The sequence below is a fragment of the Grus americana genome, chromosome 5 (genome assembly GCF_028858705.1).
Source record: "Grus americana isolate bGruAme1 chromosome 5, bGruAme1.mat, whole genome shotgun sequence".
Taxonomy (NCBI): domain Eukaryota; kingdom Metazoa; phylum Chordata; class Aves; order Gruiformes; family Gruidae; genus Grus; species Grus americana.
Genome location: NC_072856.1, coordinates 673297 through 698879, shown reverse-complemented (window position 1 = coordinate 698879; position 25583 = coordinate 673297). Strand labels below are relative to the sequence as shown.

Here is a 25583-nt window from a genome sequence, read left to right as displayed (position 1 = left end):
GTCTTCTTGGGTAAGGCATTTTAAGGCTCTATCCTTAAAATTAAAAACCAAGTCCATGAATGAAAAGATTGTGAAAGATTTTGCAGGAGCTCCTCCTGTGAAGTCCTCCTGAGGACTGTGTCCTTTCAGGAAAAGAGGCTTCTGCTTCCTACAGAGCGGGACCAGACTTGGCCTTACATTATAATTCAAGCTTTGACACATACCTGAGCTACAGGATTACACAGAAGAGGTGCCAACAGCAATATTCTAGAGGGCAGCCCTTGGTCTTGCCGGGCATCGCTCTGACCAAGGACACTGAACGTCAAATCCACACAGCTTGTTTGAACTGTCCATGAGAAAGATGATGAGTTATTCTAAAGAAACGAAACCTGCCATTCTTCCTAAAATAATATTTTTCCTGGCACGCCATTTGATGAAGCCTGAAGATACGTTGCCAAGCGAGGACAGCTATGCCGGATGAAACCAGAGCTCACCCTGGCCCGCTGTCCCTGTACGCACTGCTGGAAGTGGCTTGAAATCAGGGGAGGAACCGAGCCATCGCCTGCTGGAAGCTGGGAGAGCAACCAGCTTTTATCAAGGTCTTAATGAGGAACCTGAAGGTCAGTTCACTTTCTTCCGAGTTGAAAAGTCCCAGTCTATGTAATTGCTCCTCCGAGTTTCCTTTTACACCGTTAATCATTCTTATCACCTTCTTGATAGTTTCTCTACCTCCTTCTCTAGTCCAAGAGGAAACTGCCACGTAGATGCACTAGAGATGTGTGCAGCGAATCAAGATGCTTTCTTGGTTCTCCTCTTTCAACCCATACTTTGCCTTTTGACTCCTGGGAGTGAACACTCTCAAATAACTGCTTAATTAAGATGCAATCTCTCTTGTTTTAAAAGACCATCATTGTACATGCGTAATTAGGAATGCTTTTCCCCCGTGACTGTTCCTTTGCCTCTGCTGACAACATCTCCCATTTTTGCGTACTTATTTGACGCAATGACACCCTTCTGCAACTTTCAAAAGTCAGGTTTAGCTCAGGTTTTAGCTCTATTTGGGAATATGCTTAACAGTACACATCGTGGCGCAGACTCGGACCTCCCCAGCTCTGAAAGCTGAGCACATCTTCCCTTGTTTCCCATCTGTAGCCCATCATTAAGCCAACGCTGTTTACTCACGACAGCTCAGTCTCGCTCACAGACCTGCACGAGGGAATTTGCCCAGGACTTCCGAAGCCCCAAGAACACAGTATCAGCGGGCTAGCACCCTCACCCACACTGCGAGGCGCTTCCGTACAAGAGCTGCATGTTCTCGCGGAGGTGGCATATCCTATTAGTCTCCGGCTTATATTTAAAGTAGGTTTCCGTGACAGGGCAGGCAGGGAAGTTGGATAAGTTGCTAGTTTCCTCTCATTGCCCCCTAAAAATCAGCATTACATTCGCCACCTTTCACTGCTCTCATAGCGATGCAAATTTAAGCACTTAATTATGTATCACAGCTAATATTTCTCAGTTTCTGGCTTTAACGCCTCTGAAACATTCTAGCAGTGCTTTTAATTTAACTTGCTAAGAGTTTCCTCCCTGTTCTACATTCCTCTGCTGTACAGGACATTGAAAGATGTCGTCTTGTAGTTCTAACAGTCTCCTCTGCTGTTTAAAGGAAATTTTAGAAGAACCATGATTAAAGGCTTCTTTTATTATTATTCACCCTGAACCTCTCAAACCCTGCCTTTAAATAAGCTTTGAGTTATCTGCAAGCACTTTATTCCCATGGCAATTCCTGCACTCAAGCTCCCTCATAGCCATTCCATTTCTTTTGAAGTTATCATTACTCGCTGAAATCTTTCCCATGTTCCATCTTAGCATTCATGGTAATGACGATAAAGTGGGTTTGTTGTTACAACACCTTGAACCAGACCCTGTTCATTGCTCAGTGCCAAATCAAGACTTGTTTCTCTGCTTTTAACACTCCGAGACACTGGCATCGTCTTATCATATAATTTATGGTGCTTGTAAAAAAAACCAACAAAAATAATTGCTACGGTATGTTCCAACATGACACTTAGCGAGTCTTGGGGGAAAGCAAAAAACAGAAACAGCCTTCTCGCATTATTGTGGATTCTGCCCTAAAAGATATTCTGGGCGCCGTGATTCTCTTTAGCTTGCCTGTCACTATCCAAGCCAACTAGTGTTATGCATTTTCTATGTCAACATGGAATTTAAATTCATGGGGATTCTCTGGTATAGCTGTTGACATGTTTAACTCAGTTATGTTTTTTTAATGCGCAACACTCATCCCCCAGCACAACAATCCTGTGATAGAATTTGCATTCTGGCATTACACCCAAACAAAGTAGGTAGCTGGGTTTTACCCAGATTATTTCTTAGTCCTGTTCCTCACTATTTCCTATATGAGTTTTTCTAGTTCTATCTTTCCAGTTTAAAAAAAAGTTATCCCTTCAGGTATATCAAATAATCCAAAATCCCACAGATTTTTAGAGACATGTTCATCATATTCCCACTTCACACAAGTGTAACTCCCCCGTTTTCAAGTTAAAATTTACTCATCACAGTCCACCCTGAGCTGTAGGTGCAAAGATTTGTAAGACCAAATGGATTTGTATCCATAGATACTTATGTAAACAAGTTTTTAATCACTGGAGCGTGATGCTGAGAGTACTTAAGCACTTACTGGTTTAGTTGCAGACCGCCAGCTCTGGTGAAACAACCAACCTGACCGCTTGCTGCATGTTAATTCCCCTTACCAAGTTTTAAACCTGCACAACACTAAGTCACTTGATCGATAACGTGGCTTAAAAGAGACACATACGCACGTACGCTTTCCGAAGCCACAGATTTGTCTGTGCCCCTTGTTGGGTGGGTTTTTTCCACTAATATAATTGTTTTACTTGCATGTGTGAACCTTCTTCCGCAACACACCATAACTAAACTGTATATCTCCTAATCTAGAGGCTGGTATATTGATTTTAACTGCATGGCCACATCCAAGTATATCCATGTATAACCTAAGTGAATCTACTACATAACTAAACATTTATTTTAATTACATAAACTATATAATGGAGCTTACCATTTATTTTAACATAAATGCCCTCAGCAGAAAGCAAAACAGGCTATTCTATGGCATACAAATAAGCAGAAGGATTTAAATGATTTACTAAGTCCTACAGTAGTATTTTGTTCATAGAGAAAGCGTGTATGTAGGTATGTACACGTGTGTATAGTGGAAAAGTGGGAAAAACCCTAATTTCTAAAATTCCCACGGAGCCGCTCCAAACCCTTTATCTTTCAGTAGCTGTCCTCCCATCCCATCCCATGCTTGCACAACTCAGCGGAAGAAGCAACGGAATACACAGTTCTAGCTGAAGCGATACGGCAACTGGGAGCAAAACTACGCACAAAGCTCCCCGTGCCTGCTCGGGACGGCAGCCTGGGAAGGGCTGCAGCGGTACTTACACAACTGCAGGAGACCGCGCTGGAGTTTGACTCGTTAGCAGAATCCACAAGAGCCACAGTTATAGCAGTACGAACGTTATCCCACTGCCAAGCCGTAAAATTCCCAAACGCCCAGATATTTGTATGAAGGTCTTCACTATTTTATACGACAACAAGTTTAATTTTTTTTAAATTGAGACAATACTGTGTTTTTATTTTTGTCACACACAGCCAAGACAGACCGTGGCTCATGTCTGCCAAGTAACAAACTTCGCCGCTATGCTGTAGCGGAACCAACAAGAACACAACAATGGAACCAACTCATGACAACTCTCGTCCTGTGCAGAAGCCACAGCCTCCGCACAAGCAAAGCCTCACCCTTTCCAGGGCCATCGGCCGCATCGAGGCTGTTTTATTTGACCAAGATGCATTAAGATGAAAGCAAGAGCCCAGCACACACAAGTGAGCAATTCCTATACCACCTGAAGGGCTTGAGGCAGAATATCACCTAAACCAGCATCACACTCAAGTGGGAAGACAGACAAACACAACCCCAGGAACCCCAGGATGAATTTGGACTCAAAAACCGCTTCCAGGTACAGGCAGAAAATCTGCTCAGGAACATGAGGGTGTCTTTATTTCCATGCTTTGCACGGCCACTATCAATGCATCGTTCTCAGTTAACGCAGACCCAATGGCTTGGCAACAGGCGCTCAAAAAAAACCCCAAACCAGCAAAACCCCAGCCTTACTACATACGGGATGCCGACGTTTCCAGCAACTTGAATTCCCAGTCTTGCCAATAAGAGAGACAAGAACAAAATATCAGTGATCTGAATCTCCTCCTTTGAGAGGAACGAATGAGGACGAGAGAGACAGACTGACGTCCAGTAAGTTTCAGGATCGCTAGCATCCTTTTTGTGAAATCCTGTAAGCAAGCAAAGGAAACCTGGCGTGGCTGGAGCCGGCGTAAAGCTGACCTGCAGTTCACCGCAGGGTGAACGTGGGAGGTTCATCGCTGGAGGTCTGTCAGATCTGTTTTGAAATGTACCCCTCGGAAAGAACGTGTCTTTGCTTTGGAGTGAATGAATTACCTGAGTCTCCTTCACCCTAATTTTTCCATGGTTGACCGTTCTTTGAAACTTACTGCGAATGAATAGACGCTGGAGTGGCAAAAACGTTCCCTGACAACAACACTGATGCTACTAAATAACTCCATGAAGTTGGGTAATATAGCAGAGATTAAATTTAAATAGGCTGCAGACTAGGACATGCTAGAAAATTCATCAATTAATGGGGGGCGGCTGCAGAGAATCAAATTTAAAGGTCACAGTAGATCATAAGCAGCCCAAGGCAATAATCTGATGCTGTACTAGCAAGCCTCAGCTAAAGCACTATATACAATTTTTGAGTAATAAATTAAAAAGAAAAAAGGACAAGCTGGAGAGAGTCGTAAGACACAATGAGGAGAAGAGATTTGCAGAACACCACCACACTAAAGGGTTGTGACCAGGAGGTCTGCTTGCTTTCGACACACTGGATGAATACAACAACTATTGTGTTCTCTTACAAATAGTTCCTCATGTTAAACTTTTTTTCCATGTCTAGAGAGGACAGAAGTAAACCCAAAGCTTAGGTTGATATCAGGAAAAATCCATGTAGTTATATATATTTAATATAATTTTTATATAATATCCATATAATTAAGTTCACTACTTGCTAAAACAGGAGAAAGGGGAGAGAAGGGGAGAGGACAAGCCCCATCATGAGACATTTTTAGGGATCAGGGACAGTTTCCGTATACCCGGCATGCACCATTGCAAGACGATGAGTGAGATGACTTTCTGGAGGTCCCTCTCAACTCCATGTTCTTCATTCCTTAAATACTAGACCCCAAACACTCGTCTGGATCAATGCTCCATTTCCTACTTAATTCACGTTCCTATGACCATATTCAGGTTCCAAGGAGACCTGGCAAATTATGTCAGTTATGTGTTAGCTAGTAAGGACTTTACTCCGGCACATGGCTAAAAGAAATCATAAACGAAAATTAACTTTAAAGTCAAAATTCACATGACTGCCACAGAAAAGACAGGCTGAAATATCCCCTTCTCTACCTCAATCCTTCTTTCCTTGATCCTAGAAAAGCTAAAATCTTCATTAGCTATCTCAACTGGGACATAAGATGTGTCTTCAATTTTGTTCAACTTCTGTGTTGGTTTTATCTGCTGCAGATCTCTAGTTTGCCTCGGGAGGTGGTAGGAAAGGCCCATGTGTTCTCCTTGAAGAACAGAATGTATTCAGCCCCAGCAAAGTCTGAAGATACAAACAGTATTTATTGTGTAGAACATACAATTATTATGGAGTGACCTCATGCTTATTTAAACCACTGGTTTTGCTCAGAAGACTTGTAGTTTCAGCTGTCCTCCCAAGAGCTACCAGCAAAGAGCCTGGACATACCTGGGCAAGATGTTCAAACCATAAAAAAAGACTGCAGGAACTACTAGTGCTTGAGGAAGGTGTCACCTGTCAAGTTACTTTACTAACGTCAAGTTACTTCACTATTTCCAAGAGGAGGAGGGAATATTGGTCCCTGCTGAGATTTCTTTTGTCCCTACTCTTCAGTACTTTCTCTTCCTTGGCTCCCGTCTGGTGTTCCCACTCCCAGAGCCTCTGTGGCTGGGGACATGGAGGTGTTTCGGGTACCAACACCCCGATGAAGGGAGGGATGCTATCAGGCGGCTCTAGCTGCATACCATTTTCCCTCCTCTAAGTGCTGACACACCTTGTGATGCCTATTCCCACTTGCTATAGTTGCTTCTGCCCCTAATCTATATTGTAACTTCCCTCTTTAATCCACCTGGGGAACAGGAAACGCTCAGCTCATAAATCCAGACGTAGCTCTACGTTGGCCAGTAATCCACAAAGAGTTAAATCCTGAAATACTGCCAGTTGTTAAAATTAAAGCTGTCTTCAAGTCATATCCGGAATGCTGTCACTTTTCAAGAAAAACGATATCCACCCAGGGGACAGCCAGATGTACCAACAGAATCCAAAAGGGCCGGTACACAACTCGGTGCCTGTCAAGTGTGCAAGATGCTCCACCAAAGCGCGAGACTCTTTAGAGGAGAGGGCACACTTTGGAGGCTCATCCAACCCAAGAACGCATCCCCCTCCTGCTTCTCTATAACATACATAGTATCTCAAAGAGGGCCAAAGCTTATTACTTCTTCTGCAATGACAGCTTTCAGCAGTCAGCAAATAGCGTTTCATTTCCAATGTGAAATACTCAACTCAAACAAAAGCTGGTAATACAGCACCTGCAAAATGTTTCCAGATGGACCTCTGAAATCCCTTGCTGCTCTGGCTGTACTTCCAATATTTCTTTTAACAACAGGAGCGGAGGCCAAGGCAAACACACAGCTCACTATCCTTTCCTGATCCCTAAAGCTGCCGTTACGTGCCTGCAGTTGCGGTGGGAACAGCCACACCAAAACGGCCAGGGGATTCTAACACAACTGTTCCTCTCACTTCGTTTGTGAGGATGTCACATATTCGTGTCTAAGCAGCAAACGGCACAGGTTTGTGCGATGATCGACGCCTCTTCCATCCATCCCTAAAGGCAAACAAGAACAGACTTACGAACTTGTTCTGCTGTCTTGTTCATGAAGTGCAATCAGCTAAGGGAGTAATCAGTTCAGTTGGACGTAGTATCTATCTGTTCAGAGATCTTTTACGATTAAAGCACAGACTGACTTTGATCTGTGTCAAAACTAAGAATCAGGTAATTATAAGACAGAGGCACTAAGAACACTTGGTATAATATCAACCAGCCGACAACATACAGATCTATTCTGCAGGTACTAAATACATCAAACGCCCAACACAACACTCAGATGTTCCTACATCCCTAAGCCAGATGCCAGGCTCGCTGCATGCAAAGCCTGACTGGTCTGTGCAGCCCCGATCCAATCTCAGCTCTGTTCTGACCAGCTCTGTGGAGATGGCTCTCTTGGGACCAGCTGACTTCCAAGAGCGAGCGACGACAATAACAGCTTTGTACCAAATCTAATGTCAAGACGACCCAAGAGATCCATGAAAGGACTTTCCTTCGTATTTAGGCAGATCCCAAGGCTAGTCCAGACAGTCCCAGACACTTACTGCTTTCTCTGTCATTCTTGAGAAACCACTTACCACCGCGCTGCCAAAGCCCTCCAACCATCCAGCCACAAAACGCTGCGAGGCTGCAGGCAGTCACGCTCCACGCAGCGCTGCCTTCGCCAGCACTCAGAAACTCCTTCTCCTTCACCAAGTTATTCTCTTTGTTTGTTGCTTTAAAATGTCAGTCATTACTGCAACGACTAGAAGGCTCAGAGAGGGGAAAAAAGTTTTACTTGCAATGATGACCGAATGCAAAGTGTCTTCTGTCTTGCTTGACAAGCATCGCACCTTTAAAATCAATAAACCATGGAATGATTTGTGCAACAGAAGCAAATAATACATCACAGAGAATGGTGAATAAGCACCGACAACCAGCACAACCGCATCTTAAGCAATCCATAAGCATTCAGTGGCAATTGGTAAAATAGAAAAGGACGGTCAATGTGAAATAACACGCACAGGAAAAATGCAGCCGTGCACAATCACAGGCTTCACACTGCCTGTGCCACACATGAGAGACACTACAATCACTGGGAATATTCCTGTTAAAATGTCCATTTAGTATGTTGTGAAAAGAGAAAAGACAATGTTGACCACTGTCTGTGGAGTAAGAATGAGAAGGACCATCACATTAGCAGTACACAAATCCATGCTGCTCCCACAACTTGTGTTCTGCAGTGAATTCCCGTTCTTTTCTCTGAAAAAAGGTAGGGTAGAAAGAGAATAATATGGGAAAGACAACATGGGTGATGAGAGGTAATAAAATGATTCCCTATGAAAAGATAATAAAAGATTAGGATTCTTCAGCAAGGGAAACAGATACTAAAGAGGGAAGTACAACAGAATAAACCCGTACTTTGCAAAGGAAGCGTGAATAGTCATTCCCCGTTTACTTCTCCGTAAAACAAGAGCTAGGGCATCAAACCAAAACAGCTTTAAAACCTCTGCTGGCAATTTTAAACAAAGCAAGCGGGTGTTTTTCTACGCAGAGCACGTTAAATTATGGGATCTGTCCCAGAGGATGGTATGGAAATGGAAGGAACCAGGCGGCTAAACCAAGATGACACAACCTGATGGAGGATAGCTCCATCATGGGCTGGGAACTCAGTTCTGCTCCTCTCCCCGCCGCAGGGAGGGAAGGACAGCACACTGAAGGAAAGCCATCATTGTATTCTTTCCTTTCTTCTTTTTTTTTTTTTTTAAATATTTTCCTAAACATTGCTACCACAGACAGGATGGTGACCTAAACGTAATTCTGAGCAATGCACCCATTACTTGAGCAAAAGGAAGACAATCTATAACGTCTTTTGGAATTGTGTTCTATGTTTTTTGTATATACGTCTCTCTTCCTGTATTAAGCATCATTTCACTAGGAATCATTTTTTTCTCAGGGTAATATTAATTAGAATAAAAAGAGACTGCAATTAAAACAGCTTGCAACCATCCCATGATCCACACAGAGCTGGAAAGGGAATAATTTCCTGTTCTGTTCATGGCAGAAAATAATTATTCCTGCAACTGATAAAGGTAGTTACATATTCATTTCCAATAAATCCCATGCCTCCCACATGCTGCTCTGCTATTTCCTTTCTCCAGCTGCCCTTTCTGCAGCTGCTCTCTAGAATGAAAAGCAAGATGTAGACGTGCGGAAGCCTTACCCCTGTTTGGAAAAGCAACAGGCCTAACAGGACAAGAATTGTGCGCTCTTTGACCAAACCGTTGTGGGAAGGGGTGGGCACAGGCACAAACAGAGCCACTGAGGAAGTCTCAGCTCAAAAAGCTTCAGATTTTCTACTGGAGACCCACGACTAAACATCACATTACAGCCAGTACTTCGGCTCACTATAAACTCGGAATTACAAAGCTAAGCTTTCAATATTACACCCTGAAGTAGAGCCTCGCTTTGTAAAATAGCAAACGATCAAGTATCAAAGATGTTAAACCAGCAGACAAAGCCGAACACCGTAATCTGCTAGAGATTACTCACATTGTCTTTCCCAGTATTTCTCCTTCATATCAAAGCTTTAATCAAGAACCACCATTCATTACTCAGAGCTAAAATACATGGTCTTTTCATGACGATAAAGGCATTTATTTAGATGCCAGTAGTCCAAACCAATCCTCCAAATAAATTTACTCATCTCAGAAGAGCGCCGATCTTGTTTGGTAAAGATATTCAGCATCCTGCTTTCCCAATGATTTCCATTTAAAAAATCATTTCTCTTTTATTCTCTTTTACATGTTGTCAGCCCTTCACAATAACTGCAGATAAACACCGTTCATCAAGCACCTCACCAGAATACCAGAAAAGCGTATTCCCTTACCTCTACAATTATCTGTACCACTCTACAAACTCTCTTTCGCTGTGTTTTCACAAAAGGAGAGCATTCCTTTCGATCCCGTGAGTTGCAACCAACGCCTGTTCATTCAGGCTGCTGAAGAGAGCCAGGTACCGTCCCTCTTGCCGACCTCCCCACTGAAATCCTAACCAGCTGCAGCAGCTGTGCAAACACAGAACACCTTGCTTGGCTAAACTGTGGATCATCTAATCTTTTATTGTGGAAAAAAAAAAAAAGTAAAATATCTTTGTAAAAAAAGAAAAAAAAGCGCCATATGCTGCTGTCTCAATTCATTTCAAAGCCAGAGCGCTTTGCAGAGCGACAAGCAGCATCCATGAGCCAGGATGCAACTGCACCCAGTGCCAGGCCTAAGACACTCTCCAGAAGACTATAAAAAGGCTGTCTGAGAAGAATGATGTTTCTACTTACTCCAGAATTAAGATGAATGTAAGAACATTGGCACAGCACTAAGCCCACGCTCACAGGCCTAGCTGACTGAGGCAAACGCATCACCTCTTGACATAAAGCAAGCGTCTCTGCGCAGCAGAGCATTTTTGAAATGTCAGTAACAGGGTAAAAACCAACAGTTAACCCAAGAATGTTGGGGGAACACAAAGGAAAAACCTCATTCATGTTTAATATGTAATTCTTAAGAGTTTGCCCCCGCAGCTGCGCAGCTGGCTGTGAGCTTGGCTTTGAAGGACATACACATTACTCTGTAGGGGGCTGACAAGGGGCCAAAGGAAACAGAGGACTCATGAAAGAAAATAAAGAGAGCCTCACCATATTGAGCTCTCAAACTCAGGAACCGGCTTTCTGCAAGTTATCTGCGTGAAACACGCTCTTTGGCAGCCCATCTGCACCCAGCGCAGAACAGGGCGCTCCCGTACGCATTTTCCCAGGGTCTGCATGACCCCGAGCGCTGCCGACGGAGTTCAGCTCCTTCCTGTGCTGAGACCCTGCGGCATCCCGCCCAGGCACACGCACCCGCCCGAAAGCCAGCTGCTCAGCGAGCCGCAGCCTTCCCCTCCCTGGAAGGGAAACTGCGCAATTCCCAGCAAAGCTCCTAAACAAACTTTCCTTGACTTCACCTTTTCAAAATATATGCACTTAAGCTACGCCTAGCCCAAAGAACGTGCAGTTTAGTCTGCTAAATTTAGCCTGGTGAACACCAAATGGAGCTCGTTGTACTCATTCATCTCAAACTCATCTCTCCGAGCCTCATCTGGACGTTCATCCTTCACTACCACCACCAAAGCTCATCGACTTGTTAGGTGCAGACTCACAAAAGCCTTGATGCAATCTGTTCTTAGTGTCCAGAGAAGCTCATTATTCTATTTGGGAGCTTTTGCTCAAGAACTCTGCTGGCCATCTCATCTCAGAGAGAAATTCATAATTAAATTGGCATAAGAAAAGCAAAGTTTATTACTATAATCACAACCCAACCTACCGTCTGTCAATGTCAATTTACCAGAGCTGTTACAAATGGCTTCTTACAGAAAATAACGTCAATGTAGTGTACTTCAAGTAAGAGCAAATAAGATTATTATTTTTTTTTTAGTTTTTAAATGCAGCTCAGCTCACAACAATCTCCGAGTCCTCTTCCTGTGCGTCTTAAAAACAAGAAGTAAGAAGTTACATACCATTGATGGCACTCAGCACTTTGATCCCATTTCCGTAAGGCAATTTCTAGCTCTTCTTTCCCTGCAAATAAGTGGGCAGAGGTAAGAAATTCAGCTGCTTTCTCTCTTCACTTCTTTCTCTGAGGCTGTTAGAGTACAATAATAGAATGACATAAAATTCATATATTTCTTAATTTTATAATACATTTGTCTTGAAAATGTCCCGTAAATAATTTCATGCTCTTGCAGTGACATGGAACATCCAAGACCACTCAAAGAGATCATGCAGATCTGCAGCAGAGGAGCAAATTGTGTTGACTTGTTTCATGGTTTTGCCTCATTTGGAAGTACAGTTACCTACAGTGAAACATCTTCCACACCATGTTAAGAAAAGTTCATTAGAGCTTACAGTGGTTTTGTTCCGATGCATTTCACAGCCTCAGATCTAGGACCTGCCCCACTTTCCCCTCTCCTCTGAGACCCTGCAGCTTCAAAAAGCTGAACACTAAGCGCCTACTGAAGGCTAAAAGGACTATCAAAATTAAACTTAAAATTTCATGTTTTAAACAGCTACGCTGATTTCCAGAAAAAAATAATTATAGATAGTTATACTATTAACTAACTCTAGTTATGGGCGTAACGAACAGGACAGAAACTATTTAGAATAGTATCTGCTGTTGCATATCTTAACTGTAACAAAGATGATTGTTTCATTCTGACCCACCGACAATCTTGCAAACAAACTGCATTCAAGATAGCGAAGAAGAATGAGGGAATGAAACCAAACTGATTCCTCTAAGTAAACACACATTTGAAAAAAAAAGATTACAAGGAAAAAAACATCCACCACAGTGTTTGCCGGCGTAGGGTTTACAACTCTGAAGTGCAACGTCAGCGTTGAACAGCCCCCTTGCTCTGCCTCAGACACACAGTTCCTTACCATCGGATGCGTACGATCTCTTCTCATCTATGTCTTCTGTGGTTTCGCACATATCGCTATGTGCTCGGGCCAGGCGCCAAAGAAAGTCTTTCTGGTCCGCATACTGTGGGGAAAACAAAAATGTTGTATATCAAGACCCATTCTGCCATTGACAAAGAGCATCAGAAAAATCAAGTGGGGGTGTATAGTATAAGTCGCACAGATTTTTTCTGAAACCTTAAAAGGTCCCAACTCTACAAGAACTGAAGCAGAGCCACAAAAGAGCAACCTGGATGAGCAAATTTATAATTAAGCTTACAATGCTACACTACTGGTACGGGTCTAATTGTTGGCGCCTTCTAACAATGAACCCCTCCATTCAAAGGCCATACTGGGGGCAGCTCTCCAGCAGTCTCTGCTGACCTCAAAACACCGGGAGAAAAAGTCACCCTAAACCTTAGCACTTCATTAAAATTCACAAATTGAATTTTACTTTTTACATGTTTCAGTCTGCACTCTGAAACAGTTTCACATCCTGCCTCGTTCTTAAACCCGGGACAGTACTGTAGGTGTACTGCTGCATTTGAAGCAGTGATGTTCTGACAAACTCAGACTTACTTGCAAAAAAAAAAAAAAAAGTAGAAAATTAAAACACGACCACTTAACAGTCTGGTTTCTCTTGTGATAGTACTGCAAATAAAAGAAAGTGGGAGAATCACCAGAAAGAAGCATGCAAGAGAATTTCAGAAGCCAACAGGTCTGCCATTTCTTCCTGGTGGGAAGGAAACAAAACCCAGTCCACTTGAAATTAGAACTGATCAAATTATCAGTTATTTCTTTCCTTCTGTTCCTCTTGGAAATACAGGAGCCAAAAAGGTTTTGCTTTTTAAAAGGCTGGTAACTCAAAACATTTTCTTTGCTGGCTCTGCAGCACAACACAGCCGCAGCAGGCCACGTTTCAACGCTGGGTGCATCCGCTGCGTGTGGCCAGAGGTATAAGCTAGCTATCTGCAACAGCTCGAGTAAAACTGCCACAGTCCCTTGCTTGTTCCCACACCTCAACGGCAGCACCAACGTTCACTGAAGCAAGGGATCAATTCACATAGAGACGCATTCTTTAAGGTGGCAAAACACCTGCACCATCCAGGGTTTAATCCCATTAACTAATGTATGCATAAGTGTTGCCTAACCCTTCTGTTTGAATATGCAACTTATTTATTTCACGAACCACCGCACACGTGCACTGGGCAGTGCTCGGAAAGACCAAGTTTCCTGAACGTAGAGCTATTGCATATGCAACGAGGTAAATGTTCTCAAAACGTTTGCCGAGTTTACTGTATACATGCAGTACTGTTACTTTACACATGTACAGTGTGTTCGCTCAGGGAAAGCGATGACATGACGAGGCACGGAGTTCCAAGACAGCAAGCGACTGGGAACCGGCTGCTGCTGTAGCCCGAAGAGCTTTGGCCTCCAGCCCGCTCCCAAGCTGCTCCTGGGGAAGGGGGCCACTGGAACCTGGCCCAGCTGTTGTGTAGGACCTGGACCCTGCGAAGATCTGCAATTTCCTCTTTCCCAGCTATTTAGCTGAAAACACAAATCATTGCTGGATAATAGAAAAAGGCAACCTTTACCGCCAGTTTATTATTCAGCAGCAGCTGGAATCCCTCTCTCTTCTCCTGCTCATCTCCGTTATGCAAGCGGTCAGCCTGCTGCAGTAGCTGACCCAGTCCTTCCTCCAGCGAGGAATCTAAGATTAAATGCGTTTCATCCTCGTTGACGAGATCCAGGGAATCCCGTCGCGCAGTTCGCACTGTTTCACAGCTCACTTCATCTTCCCCTTCTTCGCTCTCTCTCTCAGACTCCCGGTCGTAATCAGACTCAGCGTTGGCTGTAGTGTACCTGTGGAAAAAACACCACAATGAAAAGTCGGTTCGAGGAGATGCTGTGCAGCCTATGACAGCTCTATACGTATGGTACAGAAAAAATAGAGGCAGAGGAGTATCTTAGTTTATCCTGGAGAACACTGTACAACCCAAGTGTCTCAAAAACCACACCAATCGTTATTTCTCATGTCACATACACAACCTCAAAGAGCTGAAGAAGGAAGGCCCCCCAAAAGTTAAGTAGAACTCAGTCACAAGCGTCCACATCTCACCTGCACACCGTAACAGCTTCTCTCAGGCCTTCCAACTTCAATGTAGGAGAATTAAACAACAAAGAACAGAGCCAGGACAATTCGGTTAAATGTATGGATTATAAAAAAGAACGTCAACAAAAAATCTGACACACTCATCCATGTGGAAAACATAACCTGAGGTTTTTAGCCTGTTCCAGGAAATTTCAGACACAACAGCTGTTTTGGCAATATCTAGTACCTCCATCATCTTGTCTGAGCGTGAAATGCAAAACAGCTTGTTCACAATGACAAGTGAAAAGGTGCAAAACAGTCGGAGAGCAATCAAAACTACGTCACACGAGCAAGAAGTCCAGCAAGGAGCCAGCAGATGAGCCACAAAAAGACACCACATGTACAAAAACCCAGGCCACGATTAGCTCCTAAATCAGTCAAATGAACCAGGATAAAGCTCAGATCCAAGTTTCTGAAAACGGCTAAAATTAAGGGCCCCCCCGCTGCATACGCAGGCATGTAAGCTAGAAATTTAAAATAGCATTATATACGGACCGATACCATTGCAGTGGGCTGACTACTTAAAGAGCTAATTTCTTTTTAAAGACGACTCTCTATTTGCCCCCCTTACGTTTAGCTGCAGGCTCTGAACTGAAGAATAAGCACAAGTCAGCCAGTAATTCAAGAATGTGCTCTTTTTTATTCAGATTTTGATGATTTATCTGAATAGAAAGCCCTCTTCCTGAAGCGAGCTACTTCAGATCCCATAAATGCTTAATTCTAGGGGATGTTTGTAATTGTTACCCAAGTGAACTGTGTCCAAGCCAACTTTACAAGTTCTGCTAGAATTAAGACGTCGCAGTCCAGGGGCACACAGGGTAACTACAGCCCTAGTCCCTTTTCTCCGCTCCAAGGGAGGGCCTCGTGCTCTGTGTGCAAAGCTGCTTTGTCTGGAGACAAAGATACGTGAGCAAAGTCCGTATCTGAAGAAAGCAGTTATGGCACTTTGGCCACGCACAGATAACAAGACACGTTTGGCTATCGAAGCTTCAACTTCCTGAGAACTATCAATTATAACCCAGCATTTCCCTCTCTGGCAGAGGGTAAACAAATGCCCTTGCTCACCACGGCCTCCAACTCTCATCCGTGACTTCAGAAACGCGCCACTTTGTACTGAAACATTTTGAGACAAGAAACAGAGAGTCAGCCTTACCGCCGCAAAGCCGGGAGAGCAAGCACTACAAGATGACAAACTGGAGATTACGGAGGCAGCACTAAATTAATGGATAATGTAGCAGCACAGTGGTAGGTGACACTGGCACGGCTCTGTTTCAGATTAAGTTAAAAGCTTCATTTCTTGATATTTTCTTAAGATTAATGGTATTACTAGTTCTCGAGACTACCTCATTTTTGGCAATTAAAACACAAAACGCCTCAAATTCTCTTATTTCCCATCCTGACCCACTGCGCAGCTGCGATACTGTCTCACTACAGCATTTTGCTGGCAGCTCCCAAGATTTCAGTACTTCAGCTGAAAAACACTTTCCACATTGAAGGCTCCTGAAACACGACACGGTCTTTAAAAACAGGCAGCAAGGGATGACTCCTATCCACTTTTTTTCCTCCACCGCAAAAATGTGTTTTCTCCAAGACAGCTCATACAAGATGCTGCCAGTTTAAAAAGACAAGCAATATCGCATATAACTTCATAAACTCAGAGTTTTCAGAAAGATTAAGGGATTTAGATTTTATCAGCCTGTTTTCTCAAGTTTACGATGATGGAAAGTTCCTAAATGCTTTAGTATGTTGAGGCTTCTGGCTAGCACGCATCCTGCAGGAAAATGAAAACATACTATCTGGAACGGAACAGCACATGGAAAGAGGAGGAGAAGCAGCCCACAAAACCAACGCAGTGCCAAGGCAATACAGAGAAATTAAGCAGCCCGAGACCCCTGGGCTCCTGAAAGCTCGTGATGATTTTTGTGAATTGTATACGAAATCGGAGAAGATGCTTGTGTCCATGTGGTTTACAAAATGAAGCTGAAATGCGGTTTTTCTTTCTGAATTTCATTAAAAGAATACAATTGCCAGAAACAAACACACAGCTGAAATCTATCCATTGAGAATAGTCTCATTCTTCCTCCCAGCGGCTGCTAAAAAGCTTCAATAGTCTTTTCCGAAAATTTACATTTCCTACCCTGATTTTCTACTAGGAAATGTTAGTATTTACGCCTCCAAAAGTCAACACTGCATACTAAAGGCAGCTGGTCCTGAACAGACAAATATTGTACCTATTGGTATAGGACAAATACCAGAGTGAGAAACTATATACTATTGAAACTTTTTAAAAAATCAGATGAGAGCTGCTTACCCACTGATTCTCCACAGTGGTCATTAAACGTAATTACAGATTTTTAAACAAAACGTGAGAACTCCCCCAACCAGCACTAGGTTCCCAATAAAGCGATGAGGCTTCGCAGTAAAATACATCCCTGCTCCACAGTTCTCTTGAGATCCCCTGAGGAGGGGGATTTCTCTGAACCTCAGAATCGTCGTCAGCCTCTATCGTGACTTAACATTTTCTAACCATCAGATGACACCTAGGGCTGGTACCTGCCGCCAGACACCGTCCTTTTCAGCACCCTGCGCTACCAAGGGTCAGTTTCCTGCCTGGTCATTCAGGTGCCACCAACCAGCGTGTCGTGTCCGAATTCCGCCTGCCTCACTCTCTGTGCTATAATTAACTTCAAATCAGAGAATCATTTAGGTTGGGAAAGACCTTTAAGATCGAGTCCAAACCTCTCTCTTCAAATAAATTACATTTCGACTTCCCTTGGAAAACGTATACGGCCAGCGCTGCGTGTTTCAGAACACACTTACATACCTCGAAAGCTATAGAATCCGTCCGATTAAGGCAGAGAAGTGTTTCATCAGAAAGGCAGCAGTCTCATCCACCTATGCAGCAGACCTCACTTTCTATCTAGTATCACAATACTTGCATCTATATTGTATTTTTTACCATTGTTCTTAAACTACCCCGTGGTTTTCACCTGGTTTTAAGAATTTATGCAACATAACTGATCAGTGTGACACACTGAGAAAAATCGGTAAGAAACACCCTAGCCAAAGACATTTTAGTTTTTTAGTTTATTTTTAATTTTCTCAAGTTTTCCAGACATTCTAAAATATCTTATTGTACAGAAATTTTATTTATAAACTCTCTCAAGTCCCAGGCTGGACCTCCACTTCACTTCTTCCTGCAAAGTTCCCTAATCAAATCATTGCTTAAAAAAAACTTCCAAAACTATTTTTTTTTTCTTTCCCTCCTTTCTCTAAAAAGTCAGAATCATTGCACTTCTCTTGATCTGGCCCTGGCAGTAGTAGACTTACTGTAATAAAAGCAAATAAAAATAGGATGACAGACACATAGTTGAGGGGGGGGGGAATCCATCCTTTATGTTATAAACTGCTCAGATGTAAGTTATTGGGCACCAACACCTGTAAAAGCTGCTTTAACCTGGTGCTCTGCTTACCCTCCTTCACTTTCTCCGTCGTCTGTATTGGCTGCTCCTGAGCTGGCTGTGAAATAAATTGAACTGGAGCCCGTGGAATCGCTTCTTTCTCTAGGAAACGGGAACCGCCTCCGGCGAGTTACTTTCTGGGTTTCTTCCAGATGCGACCTTTGAGGAAGGCAAAGAGAGAAACAAATAAACATTTGATGGTGAAACATCTGCGATTCCACTTCCCTTCTCCTCTCCAGCAGATTCTATCCAGTTTGCTTTATATCCAAGGAATTCACAAGGTGACTTGCTCTTGCTTATACGAAGCTGCAATCCACATACAAAGGGGCAATCGCGTCACACACACTCCTCTGATTTCCTCAATGAACAAGACAAGGGAATCTTGAAGCACCTTGTGGAATATACGGCCTTTTATTCTCTTGTATCAAAAGTTACCTAAGGTTGGCAGCAGAGAGAGAATAGCAGGAGCAAGAGACAAACATTTACACCACAAATAACCTTCCCAGTCTAGAATATGAAGCAAGTGTCACTACTTAATACCCCATTAAAAAAACCAACCAAATCCAACCCTGGCTAAACATACAAATTTTTTTACATTAAGCTCACTGGAGATTAAGATGTAATGCCAGGGGAAACCAGAGAGAGACTTTCTCCACTTTCGGATTTTAAATTTAACACACTCAATCATGGCTACGGAGTGAGTAAATATGTGCAACAGGAGACAAAACCAGAAAGGAGAAGGGTCGATACCTGACTTCGCCAACGATTTCTGCAGCCAAATGCTGCAGGCTGTTTCGCAGCTCCTCCACTTCCTTTCTTAGCTCTGAAATGTTTCTCAAGACGAAGTCAAGGCGCTCCAGCACATCCACCTGCTCGTCCTGCGTCAGGAGAGGCGTGCGCATAGCACCATCTCCCGCCTCTACAGGGACCGGCACTCCGGGCACCACTTAAAGAAAACAGGAGGAGAAAAAGTTGATGAGATGCAAATGGGAAAGGATTTCACATGGGAAATCTTAGTACAACGTTGTTTTCGGAAGATGAGGCTCGGTCTTGAGTATTGCCGCCTGACCTGGCCTGAGGTTTGGGGTTCTTCAGCTGGTTTACCGCTCCCTTCCCTGACACCAGCACATAGCCACAATTAACTGTTTTGCAATGGCAGCTGGGGGTAAATAAAACTCTTTTAACCACACCTCTGTACAAATCCCCTTGTAAGTTTTCTTTTAAAAGAGCAAAATCTGTACTGAGTATTACAAAGACCACTGTAGATGAGGAAACTGCTGCTGTTTGGTTTTGGTAGTCTGTTGGGTTTTTTTTAAATCCTTACTTCAAATTAATTTAATTCCTATTCTATTAAGATCACACTGAAGAACCACACTCTGCTTTTCTCCCGAACTGTGATCAACCCTGGAGACCCTCAGCCAGGAAAGCAACCAGCTTACAAGATAACATGTGACAATGAAAGCTAATTTTGGGTAAAAAAGACCAATTCTTTTAACTAAAACAAAACCCAACCTCTATACTTATTCAAGGAAAAAAGCCCCACAGACACCCAAAGCTTTCAGACTTTAAGTAGCAGCGTAGCCATTAAAATGCATCATTGCCTTCTACTGAGTATCGAGAACCTTCACCTGTCTGTCCGATCCTTAAATCTCCTTGCCGATACCGCCTGATCAACCAGCGCGTAAGAACACATTTACATCTGTGGAGTTCAAATGTTTTCTGGAAAGCTCATAAATGTTACATATAAATATACTACCAGTTAAGTCAATTGTTTAACAAAGAACACTCTTTTTATATTAACAACAACAAAGAGAATCACTCTCCAGAAATCAGACAGATTTGCAGAAACGAAGGGCTTATCTTCCAGGGTACCCTGTGTCGACGCACCTAAACTCAGAGATAATAATCTACATTCTCTTAAACAAAGCAGCACTGTGATCTTCTCCCCACTCTTCTTTTGCTTCTCAGGAACGACGCTGCTTGCTGTGCTGCTTTCTCAAGGAGGGGCTGTACAGAATCTGTCTTGTTTTCGAGCGCCTGCCCTCCTCCAGCAGCATGTCTTGCTGCTCCCGTTATCCCATCAGCAGAGGCCGGTACTCCCGGGCTCCCCAGTTCTGCTGTTTCAGGGCAAAGTCCCGTGAAACTGGATGAACCGATTCCTTCTAAGGGGTACGGTCAGCAACCGGGGCAGACCTTTACTGCACCAACAGTTACCAGCCTATCATACAGGCGTATTTGCTCTCCCGTTACTGCGTAGCGCTCGTACGGTATATGTACACGCAGGAAAATATTACGGTACAAGGCTCTACAGCCTGGTTCTGCAACGTCACAGATTAAAAGACTGTTCACAAGCTACCCCCGCCCCGGCACAGTACCAACGACAGGCCCTCACATGCCCCAATGAAGACATCCAAGTTAAAGCTTCCTCCTCTAAGGAGGTTTATTTTTACGTCTAGTCTGCTGAGCCACATGTGTCACTGCGGGGAAACAGCCGGCACCGGTACCCGCTCATCCCCCCGTGCTGCCGGCCTCGCTTCAAAACCTGAGCGACCGCTACCAACAGGCGCGGTTGGGCTTTCTGCTCCCGCACCTCTGCACGGACAAAAGCAAGCTCAGGTTCCTGAAGTTACCTTTTTAAAAGTCCAAAATGTCAACCCCAGCGGCGCTCGGGAGCGAGCGGGTACATTTAAAGCTTTACCAGAGCTCTTAAAAACACACCTCGACGGCGAGGCCGGAACAGAGCCTGCCAGCCGAGGCGGCCTTTCCACCAGCACTGCCCAGAGCAGCGCCCAGGGAGGCGGGCAGAGCTTGACGGCCCGGCCAGGCCCCGCAGGACGCGCTCACGGCCCTGGGTGCTCCCGCCTGGGGCTGAGCGGGGAGGGCAAAGGGAAGGGAAGGGGGGGCGGCAAAGGGAAGGGGGGGGGGGGGGCAAAGGGAAGAGGAAAAGGGAAGAGGAAAAGGGAAGAGGAAAAGGGAAGAGGAAAAGGGAAGAGGAAAAGGGAAGAGGAAAAGGGAAGAGGAAAAGGGAAGAGGAAAAGGGAAGAGGAAAAGGGAAGAGGAAAGGGGAAGAGGAAAAGGGAAGAGGAAAAGGGAAGGGGAAGGAAGGGCGCAGCGCCCACCGCCCCGGCCCCGCGGTGCTCTCCTACCCCGGCTCCGGCGCCCCGCGGCCTCCGCCTCCCGGCCGCTGCCCCGCCGCCAGGGCCGCCCGCCGCGCCGCCGCAGCGCCCAGAGCAGGCCCAGGCCGGCACCCAGCGCCAGCCCCAGCCCCAGCGCCAGCCCCAGCCGGCCGGGCCCGGGCCACGCCATCACCGCCCCGAGCGGGGCCCCGCGCCGCCTCCGTCCGCACGGCGCGCGGGAGTGACGCGAGCGGAGACGCGCCCTATGGCGGCGAGGGGCGTCATCACCGCGCGACGCGCGACGGAGGGGCGGGCGCGCCCCGTGTGACGTCACGAGGACGCCAACGCGACGCCCGCACTTTACACCTCATCGTACCTACAGCTGCCCCCCCGCACCCACCCCGGACTCCCCGGTCCCTACAGCTCCGCCCCCAGCACCCCACACACCGCCCCACGTCACCCCCGGTACGGCTGCCGTGCCCCGTGCGGGAGCTGCGGGGCGTGGGACGGCCCCCCCCCCCCCCCGAGCGCTGGCGCTTCCCCCGCCGTGCCCCCGGGCCCTGTCCCTGCTGCCCGTGGACGTGGCGGTGTTGGGGTCGGTTCGAGCAGAGGGAGCCATCGCTCCACAGACGGACCCGAACAAAGGGGCAGCCGTGACAGATTAGAAAACAGCTGTTAGGTAAGCAGCTCCGGAACAGTCCCACGTTAAACAGCTCGGCCGGGGAGGAACGGGTGCGCAAAGATGAGAAGGCTACGAGGCGATGCCAAGAGCAGCCTCGAGGGATGAGGTGAACGCGATGCCAGGGCTGAGTCTGAAGGCCCCGACGACCGCCCGGCGGTGCCAGCAAACACGTACGAAGGACGGTGGCGTATGCTGACGAGTCCCGGGAAATCCGTGAATGCGATAAGCACTACTCGGGATACAGTGACTATGTCTGTTAACGTCGGAGAAACACTTGCCAGTTTTGTCTTTTGGGTGCGCACGTCAGGTGGAGTCATCCCCCGCGCACCCAGCGCTGCAATAAAGAATGCCTGCTTTCTAAAACCTCAAAATAAGCCTCAGAGAGTGAATTGTGTTGCCACTTTCCGGTAGCATCCCCGTCCCGCCAAGCGGCAGGCGTGGCGACACGGCTGCGGTGCCGAGCCCCGGGCGGGATGGCGCCTGGCAGCGCCAAGGCCTGCTCCGCCAATGTCAATGCTGGTATCAGAGCGACCCCGCGGGCCCAGCCCGGCGGCTCTTCCCTGCCGCGCTTGGGCGAACGTCGTAACCCAGGGCGCGAAGGAAGTCACGGCCGCAGGGAGCAGGCGCTTGGCTCCTTCCCCCCGAGCCCTGCCGCGCGCTGGGGCCGGTGGGGCTGAGCCCCCGCTGGGGGTAAGGGAAACGCACCTGGGCTGGTTCGAGGTCTTCTCTGCGCTCCAAACGCTCGGCTTTTCCTACAGCAACCTCGTGATTCGGTTTTACAAGGACACCCTGGGCCTGCTCGCCGCCACAGGACTCCAGCGGACGGTGAGACGCTGGGAGCAGCGACACGTGGGCTCGCACGACGCATGACGATGCCAGGAGCAAAAGGGGGTTGCGGAGTTGTTTTATGCTCAGCTCTGTGGGGGAAAGTCTTTATTTCCCCCGCCGCGCGGCAGCAAAGCGTGGCATGAAAACCACCGCTCCCTCATAAAAACGAGCCCACGACCTCATCCCCCAAGGCAGGGGATGGAAAGAGCCGCCGGTTCTTGGGTCGAGATCGCAGTATTTTAGGTGGAAATAGACTCCATGTGAGGCGAAGAAGACGGGAATGGCCAAATAATCCGCCCGAGCCTTTTGGGTTTGAATTTCTCCGTTGTACAGTAAGTGCAGTGAGCGGGGGGGGCAGTTACCTCTCTGGTGCGATCCCCCAGACCCCTGGGCTGTGAGAACTTCCTTACACCGGGATTAGTGGAACTAAAAACGGCTTTTTCTGAAGCAGCCGACGGAAAACTCGCGATGCCTTTAACACCTTCTACAGCGTATTCATTACGAGCTAAAAAGATGGATTAAAGATACTCCGTTATTACTGTGTCCCAAGCACAGCGCTGCTCAGCAGCAGCCTGCGATAACGAACAAAACCATTTAATCAGCTTTATAACGCAACCTCTTGGGGCTTTGTCCTCGCAACCAGACAGCGATCAGCAGTTTGCTCGTCTTCCACGGTGCCGTTCGCCTTCAAGAAGCAAACCCACACCTCGGGGTCAGGGGGTGCTTGTCCCGAGGTGCTGCCCGCCACCCAATTAGTAATACTCTGGGCAGGAAATTTAACTGGGTGCTGCAGAAGGAAGAGGGTGTTAATTAGAAAAAGTCGCTGCTGTCAGAAGAGGGAAAATAAAGCTCTTCATATGCCCCTTGCCTCTCGTAAGCGTGGGTAACGGGGCGATGATTTCTGGCAGAGCCAAATGACCTTTTGCTTTTCTTTTATCTGAATTACTGGGAGAGATCCAAGGCCGGCAGCTCCCTCCGGCCCCTGCTTCTCTCCACGTCCGACGAGGGCTGCGAGCAGACGGGTCGGAGCCAGCGCCAAAGGGTAATAAGTTGCTTTTGGATGATGAATGGTACCGCAGAGATACATCGCACTGTATTTTATAGCTGGTTCTCACGCCACCGCAGGGCTGAGCGCTCGGGCTGTCTCTCAGATTTCGGTATCTCATCAGGAAATTCAATACTGAAATATTGTGTGCAGGCTCTGTTTTCATTTCCCTCTCTTATTCCCCCTGCCAAGGAGGAGTGGGGTACGAGCCAGACGGACCGGCGAGAGCGAGAGCTGGGCAGGCTGCCATGCGGCGAGAACCCTGGCTATTTTCTTCTTTCATATCGGATAGACCGAAGGGTCTGGATTTCATATCTGTATTATTTTCTGCAGCCGGCGGGACGGCAACCATGGGACCCCGCTCGCAGTGAGACCGCCCGGTTGAGGTCCGAAGGGGTGATGGGTTTGGGGACGCCTGACGGAATCAAACACAGCCCCGGTGAAATGGGCAGGAGGCAGCGTTTCCTTGTCGTTAATTGGGCAACAGAGGCGATAACGTGCTCGTTGGTCGCACTAGAAGCCAAGTGCAGGTTTACACTGGAAAATAGGAGTTATGAGTAAACATTCGGACTGTTCTGGCAGCAGGGATTTGGGGAAGACTCTCCTTAGGATGGAAATGATCTAAAGGAGCTGATGTTTAACCCATGGAGTGGGGTATCCCCCGTACAGCTCAAAATGAATACACTGGGATATCTGGGGCACATTTTAGGAAGACGATACCATCAACCTCCGTTGGTTATTTCCTTGTATCGTGCCAGTCCCAACAGACACATTAATAATAATGGTAACAGTAGCAGTTAGCAAGGGTTTGGCTTTGTCGGAGTGTTTCCCTTAGCCTAGCGAGCAGAAATGTTAATTTTCTCCCTTGCTCCCTGGTGGAGTTAATCACTAACCTGGGGCAGCGCAGAGAAACCGTCCCCAGGTCACACAGGAAGGACGTGGCGTAGCGCAGCCCAGGCTCTTCGGCACGGGCACATCCCCCTGCTTTCTTCTGCCGTCATTTATTTCTGAAGATTATTAGAAAAATTAGGTATTGATTACAGCTTGTTAATGGTTTCTGGCGAGCTGCATGGAGAGGTTTCTGTTCAAGTTTTGAGGCTAGGGAACTATTATTTGCTATTTATGGAAATATTATTTGCTTTATATGCGGTTTTCAAACTGCTGGGGTGGGTGTCGATGGGGGGAATTACTCCACCAGCACCTGCACAGGAAGCACCTCTGCCTGTCCCGGTCTCAGGAAATCAGCTTCTCCTCAAATTTTGAAGGGATTTAAACCCCCGTGTTTCCAGATGAAAGCTCAACAGCCCATAGGAAAAAGGACCTTTTTCCCAGCAGGCTGGTTATGCCAACCCCCCTGCTGCAGGGGAAGGTTTGGGAAGGGCCCCAGCGTGGCGCCTGGGATGCTCTGCGGGGCCCGGGGCTCCCCACCTGCCCCGCTCCTGCTCCGTCACCTCCCAGTCCTCATTTCCCTGGCCATCAGTTCCCAGCCCTTTATTTCCCTGTTGCTCATTGCCCAGTCCTTCGTCTCCCTGTCCATCATCTCCCTGTCCACTGTCTCCTGGCCTCTCATCTCCCAGTCTGTCATCTCCTTCTCCATCACCTCCCATCTGTTGTCTCCCTGACCATCACCTCCCTGTCCATCACCTCCCTGTCCATCACCTCCCTGACCATCACCTCCCGGTCCATCACCCCCTCTCCTCCGGGAGATCCGCGGCCGGGGGTGCCCGACGGGGCCACCCCCCACCCCCCCAGTCCCCGGCGCTGCGTTACCCCGCGGGGCCG

The 25583-nt window shown here is 46.5% G+C and overlaps 1 protein-coding gene across 2 annotated transcripts in view; it reads right to left on the bottom strand.

The window, feature by feature from the left end:
* RMDN3 (regulator of microtubule dynamics 3) overlaps window positions 1-21492 on the bottom strand; it is a 40663-nt gene extending 19171 nt beyond the window's left edge. For both annotated transcript variants that reach the window (XR_008577248.1, XM_054826272.1), the window contains exons 1-6: window positions 21277-21492; window positions 18881-19076; window positions 18143-18289; window positions 14113-14380; window positions 12500-12602; window positions 11581-11641 (exon numbers count right to left, since the gene is read on the bottom strand). Coding sequence is in view for 1 of the 2 variants with exons in the window: in XM_054826272.1 (XP_054682247.1) it covers window positions 11581-11641; window positions 12500-12602; window positions 14113-14380; window positions 18143-18289; window positions 18881-19076; window positions 21277-21436 (935 nt within the window). In the remaining variant the exon portion in view is untranslated. The remainder of the gene's footprint in view (window positions 1-11580; window positions 11642-12499; window positions 12603-14112; window positions 14381-18142; window positions 18290-18880; window positions 19077-21276) is intronic.
* Window positions 21493-25583: the final 4091 nt, after the last annotated feature.